Here is a 12,394-nt window from a genome sequence, read left to right as displayed (position 1 = left end):
AAGCTTTGGAAGGAGTGGTAGACAAGGACCTGAAATTTAGCGTTAATGTTGCTAGAATTGGGAATGCAACACAATGGATTTTGGCAACAATGAGGACATTAACATACATGCAGAAATAGCAAAAGGTCATAGTTCCACTGTACAAGAATTTGATGAGTCCATATATAGACTACTGTGTATAGATTTTGATCACTGGATTTTTGAGGAAATAATTTCAGAAATGGTATTGTCAGATCTATGAAATTTTGGATATGAAGACAGGCTGAGGAAATCATTTGCACTGGTGGACAGGAGAATTGGTGGTGATAGATTTGTTTGTATGAAATTAATATCAGATTTTTCATATGGTGTGTGTGTGTGTGTGTGGAGGGAGATGGAGACAGAGCAAGAGGTTATTGCTTGGAGGTTGGTTGAGGAGAATGTGAGCAAGGGAATGAGAGTGGGTTTTTTTCTTAGAGGTTTACAGTTTGAGCATTGAGTTTGTTTGAGGATCTCCCATGAGTCTCATGATTCCATTGAAATCTGGTAATAAGTCATTTCACTGTATTTGAATTATCACAACTATTCTATTGGAAGTTTTTTCCCATTTGGTTACACTATAAATTTAGTTTAATCCTTTATCCACGTGTAAGCAAACAAAGTTTGCACCTGAAGTATCTTCAGGACTGAGGCAACTCATGGTAAAGGAGGACCAAGCTCTCATCACTCCTTGTCTCGGTGTCTCCCATAATGCAAAGCACATCTTGCAGACATGTATAATGCTATGCGCTAAGGGAAGGGCCACTACTACCCAGACCGGTTTCGACCTTTATTGAGGTCTCGTCAGTGGGAGCCAGACATCACCACTTCTGGGTCTGGCTCCTACCGATGAGACCTCAATAAAGGTCGAAACCGGTTGAAAGCTTGGGTGATGAATGGCAATGCTGTAGCCCATGAAGTTTTAACTGAGGCTCGGATGTTGCTGTCACCCAGGGCCTGAGTGTGTGTGGGGGGATAATGAATGGCAATGCTGTAGCCTGTGAAGTTAACTGAGGCACAGCTGTTGCTGTTACCCCTCAAATGAGCAAATGAGTGACTCTGCTCGGTGGTGGGGGATCCTGCCACGGAGTAGAGCCAACCGGTTCTCAGTGGCAGGGTGAGCCTGTTATTGAGAGGAACAATGCTGAGTTTCTGAATTTTTGATTCTGTGGATCACTCATTATTGGGGGATTTTCGGAGAGGTTACCCTGCACTTAAACAGGGAAACCAGTCTGGGTAGTGGCCCTTCCCTTAATGCATAGCATTATACATGTCTGCAAGGAGATGTGCTTTGCATTATGGGAGATACTGAGACAAGGAGTGATGAGAGCTTGGTCCACCTTTACTACGAGTTGCCTCAGTCCTGAAGATACTTCAGGTGCAAACTTTGTTTGCTTACACTTGGATAAAGGATTAAGCTAAATTTATTACAACTATTCTATCTTGAAACATCCTCAAGGACTACATGAAATTGTATTGCTGTAGTTCCAACACTTCCATATTCTTTGTGCCTTACTAGTGATAGTAGACCATTTATAAATCAGTAGTTTAGGTGAATTAATTCTTACATATTTGTAATGTTCATGGTTCATATTTAACCTATTTTTTATTTAAAGAAAAAATATTGTCACTTAGGGTGTTAAGAAAAAAAAAGTTTTTGCTTTAGAAAAAACATTTCAAAATTTTCTTTACTCCTTGGAACTAGTTTACAGAGGAGAATTTCATGTATATTTTAAATAAATAAAAAAAATGGATAAAAAAATTAATAAAAGATTGGTATGTTTAGGTTTAATGACAAAAGAAGAACGTTGTGTTTATGATGAAATTCCTGTTGCGCATGGCAAGTGGTGGGTTCCTGCTCAGTGGTTTTCTTCACTAGCTGCGAGAGCAAGGAAGGAAGGAAGGATAAAAGATGATGTTTTACTCCGATCTGTTATGGATGTAAGTAGTTTTTAGTCGTGAAATTCTATAAAAGATAATCATTTTCTCTTTCATATGTATTCCTTATATACTCTGTTAGAACTATGAATTGCCTCATTTCTAATTTGAAAAATTTAATATTTTTTTTTATTTATTTATTTGTTTTTCCTACCAATAGCAGTTATTTGTTAAATACTAAATCACTAATTAATGTAGTTTCACTTTTCTTAACAAGTAGGATTTGAATATACCATTCAAGTAGGATGTAGAATATACCATTTTTCTGAACTTAAGACTGAAATAGTTAATCCTTCAGAATTTGTGTAGTAAGAGTGCAAAACATTTCGTACAAAAATGTATAAACGAAATTAATTGGTTATTCTAGAATAAGGAATATGATAAAATGCTGTTGAGCCTGAGTAGCTCAGTGGATGTGGCATTTGCACACCACAGTGCTTCACCACACAAAGGAAGAATTGGTTTCAAATCTAGTCGGTGACTAGAAGAAATTTTTCTTAGCCTTTTTTCACCAATTCCCAAGTTAGTTGATCTCTCGCACAGCCAAGCAGGTTTTTCATCCCGTAAAACTCAAGAAAATAGACCATAGAACCCACACTATTTCAGACATTAAATATATTGTGTTATGGTTAGGAACCACAAGATGGCAACACTTGTTGAGTTGTCTCTTCGCTGCATGCCACTTAATTAGTGTTAGCCTTGGGCCAGCTATCTCTAATTGGATACCAGTGGAGATTGAACTGCCCACTCAGTCTCCAAAAGTTAGATAGGGTTAAAATACCCTCACATACTCCCTATTTGGGAATAAGAGGTGTTAGCTGAGTTTATTTCTTTATTTATTTTGATTTTAATAAACTGCTGTTGTCTTTGCCATTGCTTGCATAAACTAATGGTAAATAATGCTAAGCTTAATCGTTTTCCATCATAGTATGGAAGGAACATTTATACAGTCCTCAGTACGAGTTAGCCTGTCTAATACATAAATGGTTTCTCTTGATAAAGGAGACCTCCATATCACAGGTGCAAGAAGCTTTATAAGAGCTTTTATATAAAGGTTAGTAGGATTTTTGCCTGCCATCTCTGTATGATGCATGATTTCTCCACAAAACAAGCAAACTGGCCATAGAAGAATATGCAATTAACAGACATAGCCTTTGTTGCTTTGATTGTAATTCTATCTCAGCCTTAACTGTACAAGCAGCAAGAGAAATAAAGAGTGCCAAAAGTTGCACTTCAGCCGAAATATTACTATTGCTATATACTTCATGATGAAAAATTTCACTTTGATTTTATCCTTATTTCAGGATGAGAGATTAATTTATAGGATGATGTATTATCACATATCAGGAATTTGATTATTGTCTCTGACTACAGAGATCTCATAAATAGTTTGCTATATTGTGTTGTCTTTTGAATAGTTGTGGAAAGCTTTTCTGCTTGGTTACAATGTATGTTATGCTAGACCAATTCTTGTTTTAATCCTACACCAAAGCATAAACATGTGAAGTAACTTCTCAACTAGACTACTTGTATATAAAGGCTGTTGGCTTCACATCAGTTGCTGTGTGATCCTATAATGGGATACCAAGTCAATTGATAGACAAGTTGTGAAGTTACTTGTGCTTATGCTTTCACATTCCTTTTGAACAGTATGTTCAGAGATAGCCCCATATAGTGGTCATTATAGTGCTATTTTCTATACTGAGTTACTCGACTGAAGCATGTTCTCATTGAACATGAAAGCATGTTTACATTCTTATCTCTACAATAGTATATTGCATCAGTGAGTGATTGTAAATTGGGAATCTATTGGGATCAGCAGAATAGTTATAGTGAAACGTTTGCAAAATGACATTGTTGCCAGACATGTTGAGACTTTCAGTAGTTTGTTAAATTAAGTAGGGACTCGGCTCTGCTTTTAAAGACAACACTATGGACGTTGAATGGTTGAACTTATAAATGAAAAGATTTATTTTGACTTAACAACATAAAACCCATATGGTTACATCTGTACAGATTTTGATATTTTGCAGAGGGGAGGAGAACCAAGGCTTTTCTGGTGAGGGGGGGTTGCAGAGAAACACAAGACTAGTCATAGACAGGAATTTTCAGTTTAGCATGAAAAAGTTTCAGAGCCCTCTGATGTAAGAAAATGAATATGAAGTTTCAAGTTGCTAAGTCCTCTTGCATAAGAACCAAAATTTGTATTTCCTAACAGCAATATTTATAAATATGATAATCAAAACATCTTGAGATCAAGACTTCTTAGAAGTAAATGTTAAAGAAAATGCTGCATTTCTGTTGAGTGAATGGACATGCATTGAAAGATGTGATATATAATAGGGATGTGCCGAGGGCGGGATTTGGCCAAACAACCAAATATTCACCCAAAGCATACTGAATTAAATTTTAAAAATAAAGGTTTTCATAAGTGAACAACAATTGGTGCTAGAGTAATAATCAGAAGAGCCGAAATATATTCATTTTGGTATTGTAAAATACATAGATCAGTTCATATTCCATGTGATACTTAGGAAATTTAAGTTTTTTTTTAAGTAGTCCAAGCTAAGGTAACTGATGAATAAGATTGTATTTTCATGAACTCTCTTCTGAATTCGAAACTCTCCAAGTTTCTATATATATATGTATTTTTGGCTATGAAATAAGCATATATTTTTAATATCTCTTATTTCTGTTTATTTTACATTACCAAAATGAAGGCTTAGGATCTTCTATCTGTGATAAAAAGGAAAAATAAAATTTTGCTTTCCATAAATAAGTTTTCTTTAACATCATCTGCAATCTGAGATGTCATCATCATCAAATTCCTGCCATGTACCCTCAAGGGGTGTACAGGATATGATAGTACTACATGAAAAATTTACATCATTACTAACTTCCTATCTACAATTTTCCTCTAAATCAGTCTGTTACTTGTCAAAACTCCAACATTAACAGATCTTATATTTCTATCGTCTAAGGCACTTTGTACCGTATCAATCCACCTATATTTTGGTCTTCCTCTGGGTCGTTTTCCTACCAACTTGGCAGAGAACACTTGTTTTGCTAATCTTTCCTCGCCCATTCTGTTTAAGTGACCATACCACCTGAGATTAGCTCTGCTAACGCATTCCTGGATGCCGACGATGTCAAGTTCTTTCCTAATATTCTCATTTTTAATATGATATTGCCATTGATGCCATCTGTTCACGCCTCTAATCTTTCTCAGGACTCTCATATCTGCGGTCTCTAGTCTTTGGTCAAGTGTTTTATTTCTGATCCAGCTCTAAGATCCATAAATTAAAACTGGTTTGAACACTGTCTTGTATACAGCTAATTTAGTGTTCAGACTAATTTCTCTCTTATGCCATATGAATTTATTCAATTGACTTCCTACCATACCAGCTAAGTTGATTCTGTTGTCTATTTCCATATTTAATTTACCATCTTCACTAAAAATCGTGCCTAAGTAGCTGAAATGTTTTACTTGTTCCACAGGTTCTCCATTCACAACACAGTTGACATTTTCAATGATTCTGTCTATTTTCGTTGTCTTTGTCTTTTTATTGCTGACCTTCAAACCATATCTATTACAACAGTTATTCAATTTTGTAATTAAAATGAAAAGTCAAACGGCTAGTTTTCTGGCAACTTAATAGTTATTAAAGGGATAAAAATCCTATGTTTTTATATAACCAGTAAGTGAAACTCGAGATCGAGAACTACGATCTATGAGTTTCGATGCCGAAAAACTATCGGCGAAGGCAATTCAAAGCAAAGGTGGAGCAAGCTCCCTCACTATTCTTGATATTCTCTCATAATGTAAAACACAGCTCCTAGGAGATGTAATACTGGCATTACATTATGAGGAAAGGTCACTACCCAGACCGGTTTAAACCTTTTTTGAGGTCTCATCAGTGAGTAGGTAGACCTGGAAGATATCAAAGCTTAGTGAAAAGAACTTGCATACCTTCACTATACGAATGCCATAAAAGTGTGCTTATATTTTGTAATTAAAATGAAAAGCCAAATGGCTAGTTTTCTGGCAACTTAAGTGTTCTTTTCACTAAGCTTTGATATCTTCCAGGTCTACCTACTCACTGATGAGACCTCAAAAAAGGTTGAAACCGGTCTGTGTAGTGACCTCTCCTCATAATGTAATGACAGTATTACATCTCCTAGGAGCTGTGTTTTACATTATGTGAGAATATCAAGAATGATATTCTCAAGAATATCAAGTGAGGGAGCTTGCTCCACTTTTGCTTCGAATTTGCCTTCGCCGATAGTTTTTCAGCATTGAAACTCGTAGATCGTAGTTCTCGATCTTGAGTTTCACTTACTGGCTATATAAAAACATAGGATTTTTATCCCTTTAATAGTTATTCAATTTAGTCAGAGAATCTTGCAGACTTGTAGCGGATTTGTTTAGAAGTATAACATGTTCTGCATAAAGCAAAGAGCTGACATTAACATCTCCAATTTTGATATCATGTTTAATACCACTTTCCTTCATAATGTGATCCATATAGATAATGAATAACAGAGAGGATAATGTACGTCCTTGTCTCACACCAGACTTAACATTAAACCATCTTCCTGTACTTCCTTCAATTCTAACTGCTGCCTTACAACTCAAACAAAGACTAAGTATTGCTTGATATAATGCCCATTCACACCATATAACTGTATCATATTGAATAGCTTCTCTCTTGGCTTCTTGTCATATGCCTTTTTCAGATCAACAAAACTTAAATACAGATCTTTGTTATATTCCCATGATTTCTCCACTATTTGCCGAAAATGAAGATCTGATCCCGACAGCCTCTGTTTGACCTGAATCCAGCTTGTTCTTCACCAAGCTTTTCTTCCACAATTCTTCTCAACCATTTCTCAAGTATACTTGCATATATCTTACCAGGAACACTCAGTAGGGATATACCTCTGTAATTCTCACATTCAGTTTTATTTCCCTTTTTTATATGGGTACTATGAGAGCTCTACTCCAATCATCTGGAATTCGTCCCTCTGTCCAGGCATTCTGAACTATGCAGTGCAGCCATTGTAAGACTTTTATACCATACTTCAGCATTTCTGGTTGTATATCATCTACTCCTGCTGCCTTAACACATTTCAAGCCTTTAATGGCTTTTTCTACTTCAAGTATGGATATGTATTCCTGACTGCATGCCTGGTCAGTTTTTTTTTATCAATGTGCTGTCATCTTGTTTCATTTAGCAGTTTTTCAAAGTAATTACTCCATACTTCAAGGATATCTTTTTCTCCAGTTTTCATGTCACCTTTATCATCTCTAACTCCTTTTACAGCACTCTTTCCTCCATTCCTAAGCTTCTTCAACAACCTCCAGAATATTTTGCCACCTTCTTGATATTTATTTTCTATATTCTTGCCAAAGTCCTCCCATGACTTTTGTTTAGCTAGTTTTACACAGTGTTTAGCATTCTAGCATTTGTCTCTGTATTCTCTAAGAGCACAAGCTGACTTATTTGCCAGGAACTTTTGATATGCTTTCTTCTTTTCCTTCACTGCCTGTAACTTCCTGTGTCCACCATGGAGTTCTAATTTTTCTATCCTTGCAGACAACTTCACCACATGTCTCTCTAGCTGAATCAATCAGGGTTTTCTTCAAGGCTTGCCACTGAATCTCCAAGGTTTGGTTCCTGTTCTCAAACTCTTTCATTTTTCCTTCAATAATCTTTGTGTATTTTAGTCTACAGTTCACATCTGAGAACTGCTCAACTTTTATTCGCTTTAAAACTTTCTTACATGTCATTCTTTCAATATGAAATTCAATTTTATCCTGCTCAAGACTAAATAGTTATCACTTCCAATTTCAAATCCTCTGTACACTCTGGTGTCCTGCACCAGGGAGAAAACATCACTATCAACAATAACATAGTCAATGACACTTTTCTTATTCCTTGCCTCTTCTCTCCATGTGAATTTGTGCACATTTTTATGTTGGAACATGGTGTTAGTAATAACCCGTCCATGTCCTGAGCAGAAATCCAACAGGTATTTGCCATTATTATTAGCTTTTCTCTTTTCTCCAAATTTTCCTAAAACATTTTTGTATGTCTGACATTCACTTCCTACTCTGCTGTTTAGATCCCCAACAAGGATCATCTTTTCCTTTTTCATTGCGTCAGTAGCTTTCTCTAGAGCCTTAAAAAATTCCTCCACTTCTACCTTAGTAGAACCTTCTGTGAGACCATAGGCACAAATAAGTCTCATTGTCCAGTTCCCCATTCTTATATTTGCCCAAATCACTCTACTTGACACTGCCTGCCATTCAAGAAGATGAGCCTCATATTTTGTATTGAATACCATGGTTACTCCTTCTTTTCCTTGATTGTCATTGCCTGAATATAACATTTTGTATTTATTGCTCAGAAAGATCTCACCACTTTTTGTGTTTTTTGTTTCAGTCACCCTTATTATGTCGATCTGGTACTTGTCTAATCCCTCTGCTAGCTCCATTTCTTTGCCATTCAGGCTTCTTATGTTGATAGTACCGATCTTGAACTCTGGTGATGTTGTGTTCGGGTGTGTTTTCAGATTTGTTCCAGTAGCTGACTTTTCGCTGTTCGCCCTGGTTCCCTGGCAAAAACAATGGGGGCCTTGTTTAACCAGGCGACGCCCCAGCCAGCATGAAATTTTGTCATGTTGTACCATCATTTTGTATTTTGGTTTAACCAATAGGAATACAATTTGGCCGGCTAAACCCCAAATTGCCAGCTCATCCTCGTTCGTTCAGTATCCAGGTAGATACCCAACAGGGTGCACCACGAGAAGGTGAGTATTGGACATTTGGTCAGAAGCCCTGGTCGGTTCTCCGCATTCCTTTAAAGGCTATGTGGAGGTCTCCTCTCAGTTTTACAGCTTTGACCCTTAAGTACCCCAATCTTGAGATGTTTCAATTTAAAATAAGTGAGATACTGTAATAGAGGATATTATGAATCCATCCATATTTTATAGTCAAATGTAGAAAGAAACTTAAAACTTACAAAAGGGTTTTTTTAAGAACATAAACTTCTCAAATTTTCTAAAGTAAGAAAAACATTTTTCTGCATTTCTTATTTTTGCTTGTTTTCGTGTTTTGCTATAAAATATAGATGAATCTGTAATATCATCTGTTATAATTGTTAATTCTTGTATTTTGCATATATGCTGTGCCTTATTGTCCTTTATATTCTTATCTATAGTTCTTTAGTCTTTCGATGAATTGTTCATGTGTTCCTGTTCCTGCCACTAATTTACAGTGCTCAGTCTTAGAGCCGGATTTTATCAGATATCTTTCTTTCTGACGGATCACGTGTATTATTTTTGCAGACGAAGAGAATGCCCTGGGCGAGAGCCAAATTCTTCTATTGTTGCAGTTCTGGAGTTAGCTTATTTTCGGAATCAAGAAAAATTTATTTGTTAATACAGCTGCGTCATCTTGATTCCTATGCAAAAAAGGTATTTCTGTCAGAGAGTTAACACGCAGATAATCCAAGGCATTAGAATCTATTATTTAATACACTCTATTAGTTTATTCCTTAATCAGCAGTCGTAACCCCCCCCTCCCCCGCACTTGAATTTACACAGGTTCTGATTTTAGCAAGTGGTACATTGATGTGAGAAATCAGGCAAGATTCTTAGGTTTTAGAAAGCAAAACGTTTATTTTATGCTAAGGTGTTGTACACAGAGAGATCAAACTTTGCTTTAGACATATAATGACTTGTTCATGAAAGAAAATCTCAAAAGTTCTCAGACATTCTATCTCATTATAACTAAATAGTCACTTAAAATGTTTTCAACAGATCAATTAATCTGTTGAAAACATTTTAAGTGAGATACTTAAATATCTAACTTATCACAGTTATATAAGTGAACAACCTTTCAGCTCCTCAGATTAGGCTACAATATACGAAAATTCTAACATGGGCATAATTTAGTAACAACGAACTTCAAAAATTACAACATTTAGCTACAAAGTAAAACACTATAGTCCAGACAGTTATAAAAAGATCCTATCACTTGTACGGTTAGCACTTTCACTCGCTCTACTCCTGCTCTTAGTACAAAAGACAATAAAAGTTTCTACGTTACCGACCATGTGGGCTTAACATCAATCTTTGCTGATTCCCTTTGGTTAGGTTGCTGGGTCTGCTATCTGTAATTTCCTCCAACTTCCTACCACTAGTGATTACGATCGCGAACCACAACTGCTCCTATAACTTTAGCGACAATCCGCTTCAACGGATAGGCACGTACGACTGCATAAAGCTGCAGTCTCCGCTGGCTGCATGGCTGTGCCGCTGCTATGTTTGAAACGGATCGCTACCTGACTTTGTAGCCATTGCTGACCATCCTTCTAGTCATTGGCATGAACTGCTTCCATCGGAACCCACAGCTGTGAGAGAGACACCATGAAGAACAGAGGACTGAGAGAGAGACAGAGAGAGTTCTTTTTGCTGCAAAATCCTTATATATATATATATATATATATATATCCCCTTGTCTGCTCTCCCAACTACATCACTGATTGCTCACGACACTTGACTCTTTTTTGCACACTCCCCTACGCTTCTCCCCAAAATGCTTCCCATCATGTGGGTGCTGCACACGTATCTCGGACCTCGTATTGCGATGCCCCGGGGTTATGTTCAAAAGCCGATTAGGCTAAAGTGGACTTGGCTTAATCTTTCTCCTTCTAAAGTAACTTTCAGTAAGACCTTTTTGACTCTGGTATGTTATTTAAAAGACAGTTTACAATTTGTCACTTACAAAATTCTGTTAATAAAATATTAATACGTTAAAGTTTTCACATACACCCATGTACAAGCATTTCCTTTTTATAGAGTTTTTAGATCCTAGTTAAATCCTGAATGAAATGCTCAATAACAAATTGGACGATCCACCACACTCAACGAACATGACTATAGGATACTATGAAGCGCATAGCCACTAGGCTAACCGTGTGGACAAATTATGATATAGGAAAATGAATTTTTCACCATTTTTTTAGAGCAGCATTTAGTTTCTTCATAAATATTTCTAACATCTGAATAAAACTTTCAAGAAAGATGCAAGTAACTAGTGCCAAGACTGTGGAATAAGTTTACTCATTAGTAATGGAAACACTTGTATTTGAATGGTCACACAAGATAAGGGGAGGCTCTCCCCAATTGGGTTTGTTATTATGTACATAATAGGAATTTTTCTGCTTCGGGCAGCCAAATACAAATACCAAATCTTTCTACTGATTTGGCCAAATTCAGATCTGAAAAGCATGCCAAACTTTGGATTCAACTGAATCCAAAGCAAAACTGAATATTCTGCACAATCCTAATTTATAGTATTGAATTCAGTACCTCATACAGCACACTTCGTGATTTTTTTTGTTGTTGTTGTTTTCTTTTGTTTGGTAAATTAAAAATAAACAAAAAATGAGTGACAACAATTAAATACAAAGCTGTCTAAATGTATTACTTTATGTTTGATTTCTTCCAGGAGATGCATGTTTTTCGTGGCAACTGTGGAATGCTCTTTAGTTATGATTGGATTAGCATACCTCTTGTTTATACACAGGTAACTTATCACTTTTAAATTTGCATGCATACATTGAAAATAATTTTCCTAAAAGTATAGAGTTTCAAAATGATCTGTCTAATTTTGATTTATTAAGCAAATATAATTAAATGTCATATAAAATATACTTCTGTAGTTGAAGACTTGCTGCAATGAATTTCCTTTAAAGTAGCACTGATATTATTATTAAGAGATACCTTCAGGGAGTCTGGAATTCCTTCAGGGGAGACCACATATTATACACACACCAGCTATCACACTTATTCTTGAATTCATTCACACTGCTTGCAGACACATCATCCAATGGCAATCCATTCCAATCATGCACCACTCTCTGAGAGAAAATCTAGTCCTTATACCCTTCTTAGTGACATTCATGCCCTCTTGTCCTTTCCCTTCCCTCCATAATGAATATTTCATTGACTGAAATCCTGTATGACCCTTTCAGAAGTTTGTAATTCTCAATCATTTCACTCCTCTTTCTCTTGTTTGTTAGTGTCTGCAGTCTACAAATTCTCAATCTGTCTTCATAATCAGTATTCCACAATCCTGATATCAGTTTTAACACTCTCCTTTGCACTGTCTCCAATATATCAAAATCACAACTGAAACCAGGAGACCAGACCTGCACACATTAGTCCAAGTGAGGTCTTATCAAGGCTTTGTAAGAGGAAAAATGACATTCTTATTTTTTCATGTGAACATTCGTTTCAGCATTGCAATTATCTTTTGAGTTGTATTTGCAATCTTTGCTACATGCCTCTTGAACTTCAACCCCCTGTCTACTAACACTACAAGATCCTTAGCCTCATCAGTTTTTTCTGCACAATCCTAATTTATAAT

At 36.2% G+C, this 12,394-nt stretch overlaps 1 protein-coding gene across 1 annotated transcript in view; it reads left to right on the top strand.

Moving 5' to 3' along the window:
* Positions 1–12,394, top strand: part of LOC150104933 (bestrophin-4-like) — a 115,169-nt gene that overhangs the window by 72,162 nt on the left and 30,613 nt on the right. The window contains exons 6-7 of the mRNA XM_090395433.1: positions 1,805–1,959; positions 11,474–11,551. Of these exons, the coding sequence (XP_090251559.1) occupies positions 1,805–1,959; positions 11,474–11,551 (233 nt within the window). The remainder of the gene's footprint in view (positions 1–1,804; positions 1,960–11,473; positions 11,552–12,394) is intronic.

Source organism: Typopeltis vanoorti, chromosome 7 (genome assembly GCF_054136105.1).
Source record: "Typopeltis vanoorti isolate ZY-2024b chromosome 7, IOZ_Tvanoo_1.0, whole genome shotgun sequence".
In the NCBI taxonomy this organism is placed as follows: domain Eukaryota; kingdom Metazoa; phylum Arthropoda; class Arachnida; order Uropygi; family Thelyphonidae; genus Typopeltis; species Typopeltis vanoorti.
The sequence above is the reverse complement of the archived record's forward strand: the minus strand, read 5'-3'. Positions and strand labels throughout refer to the sequence as shown.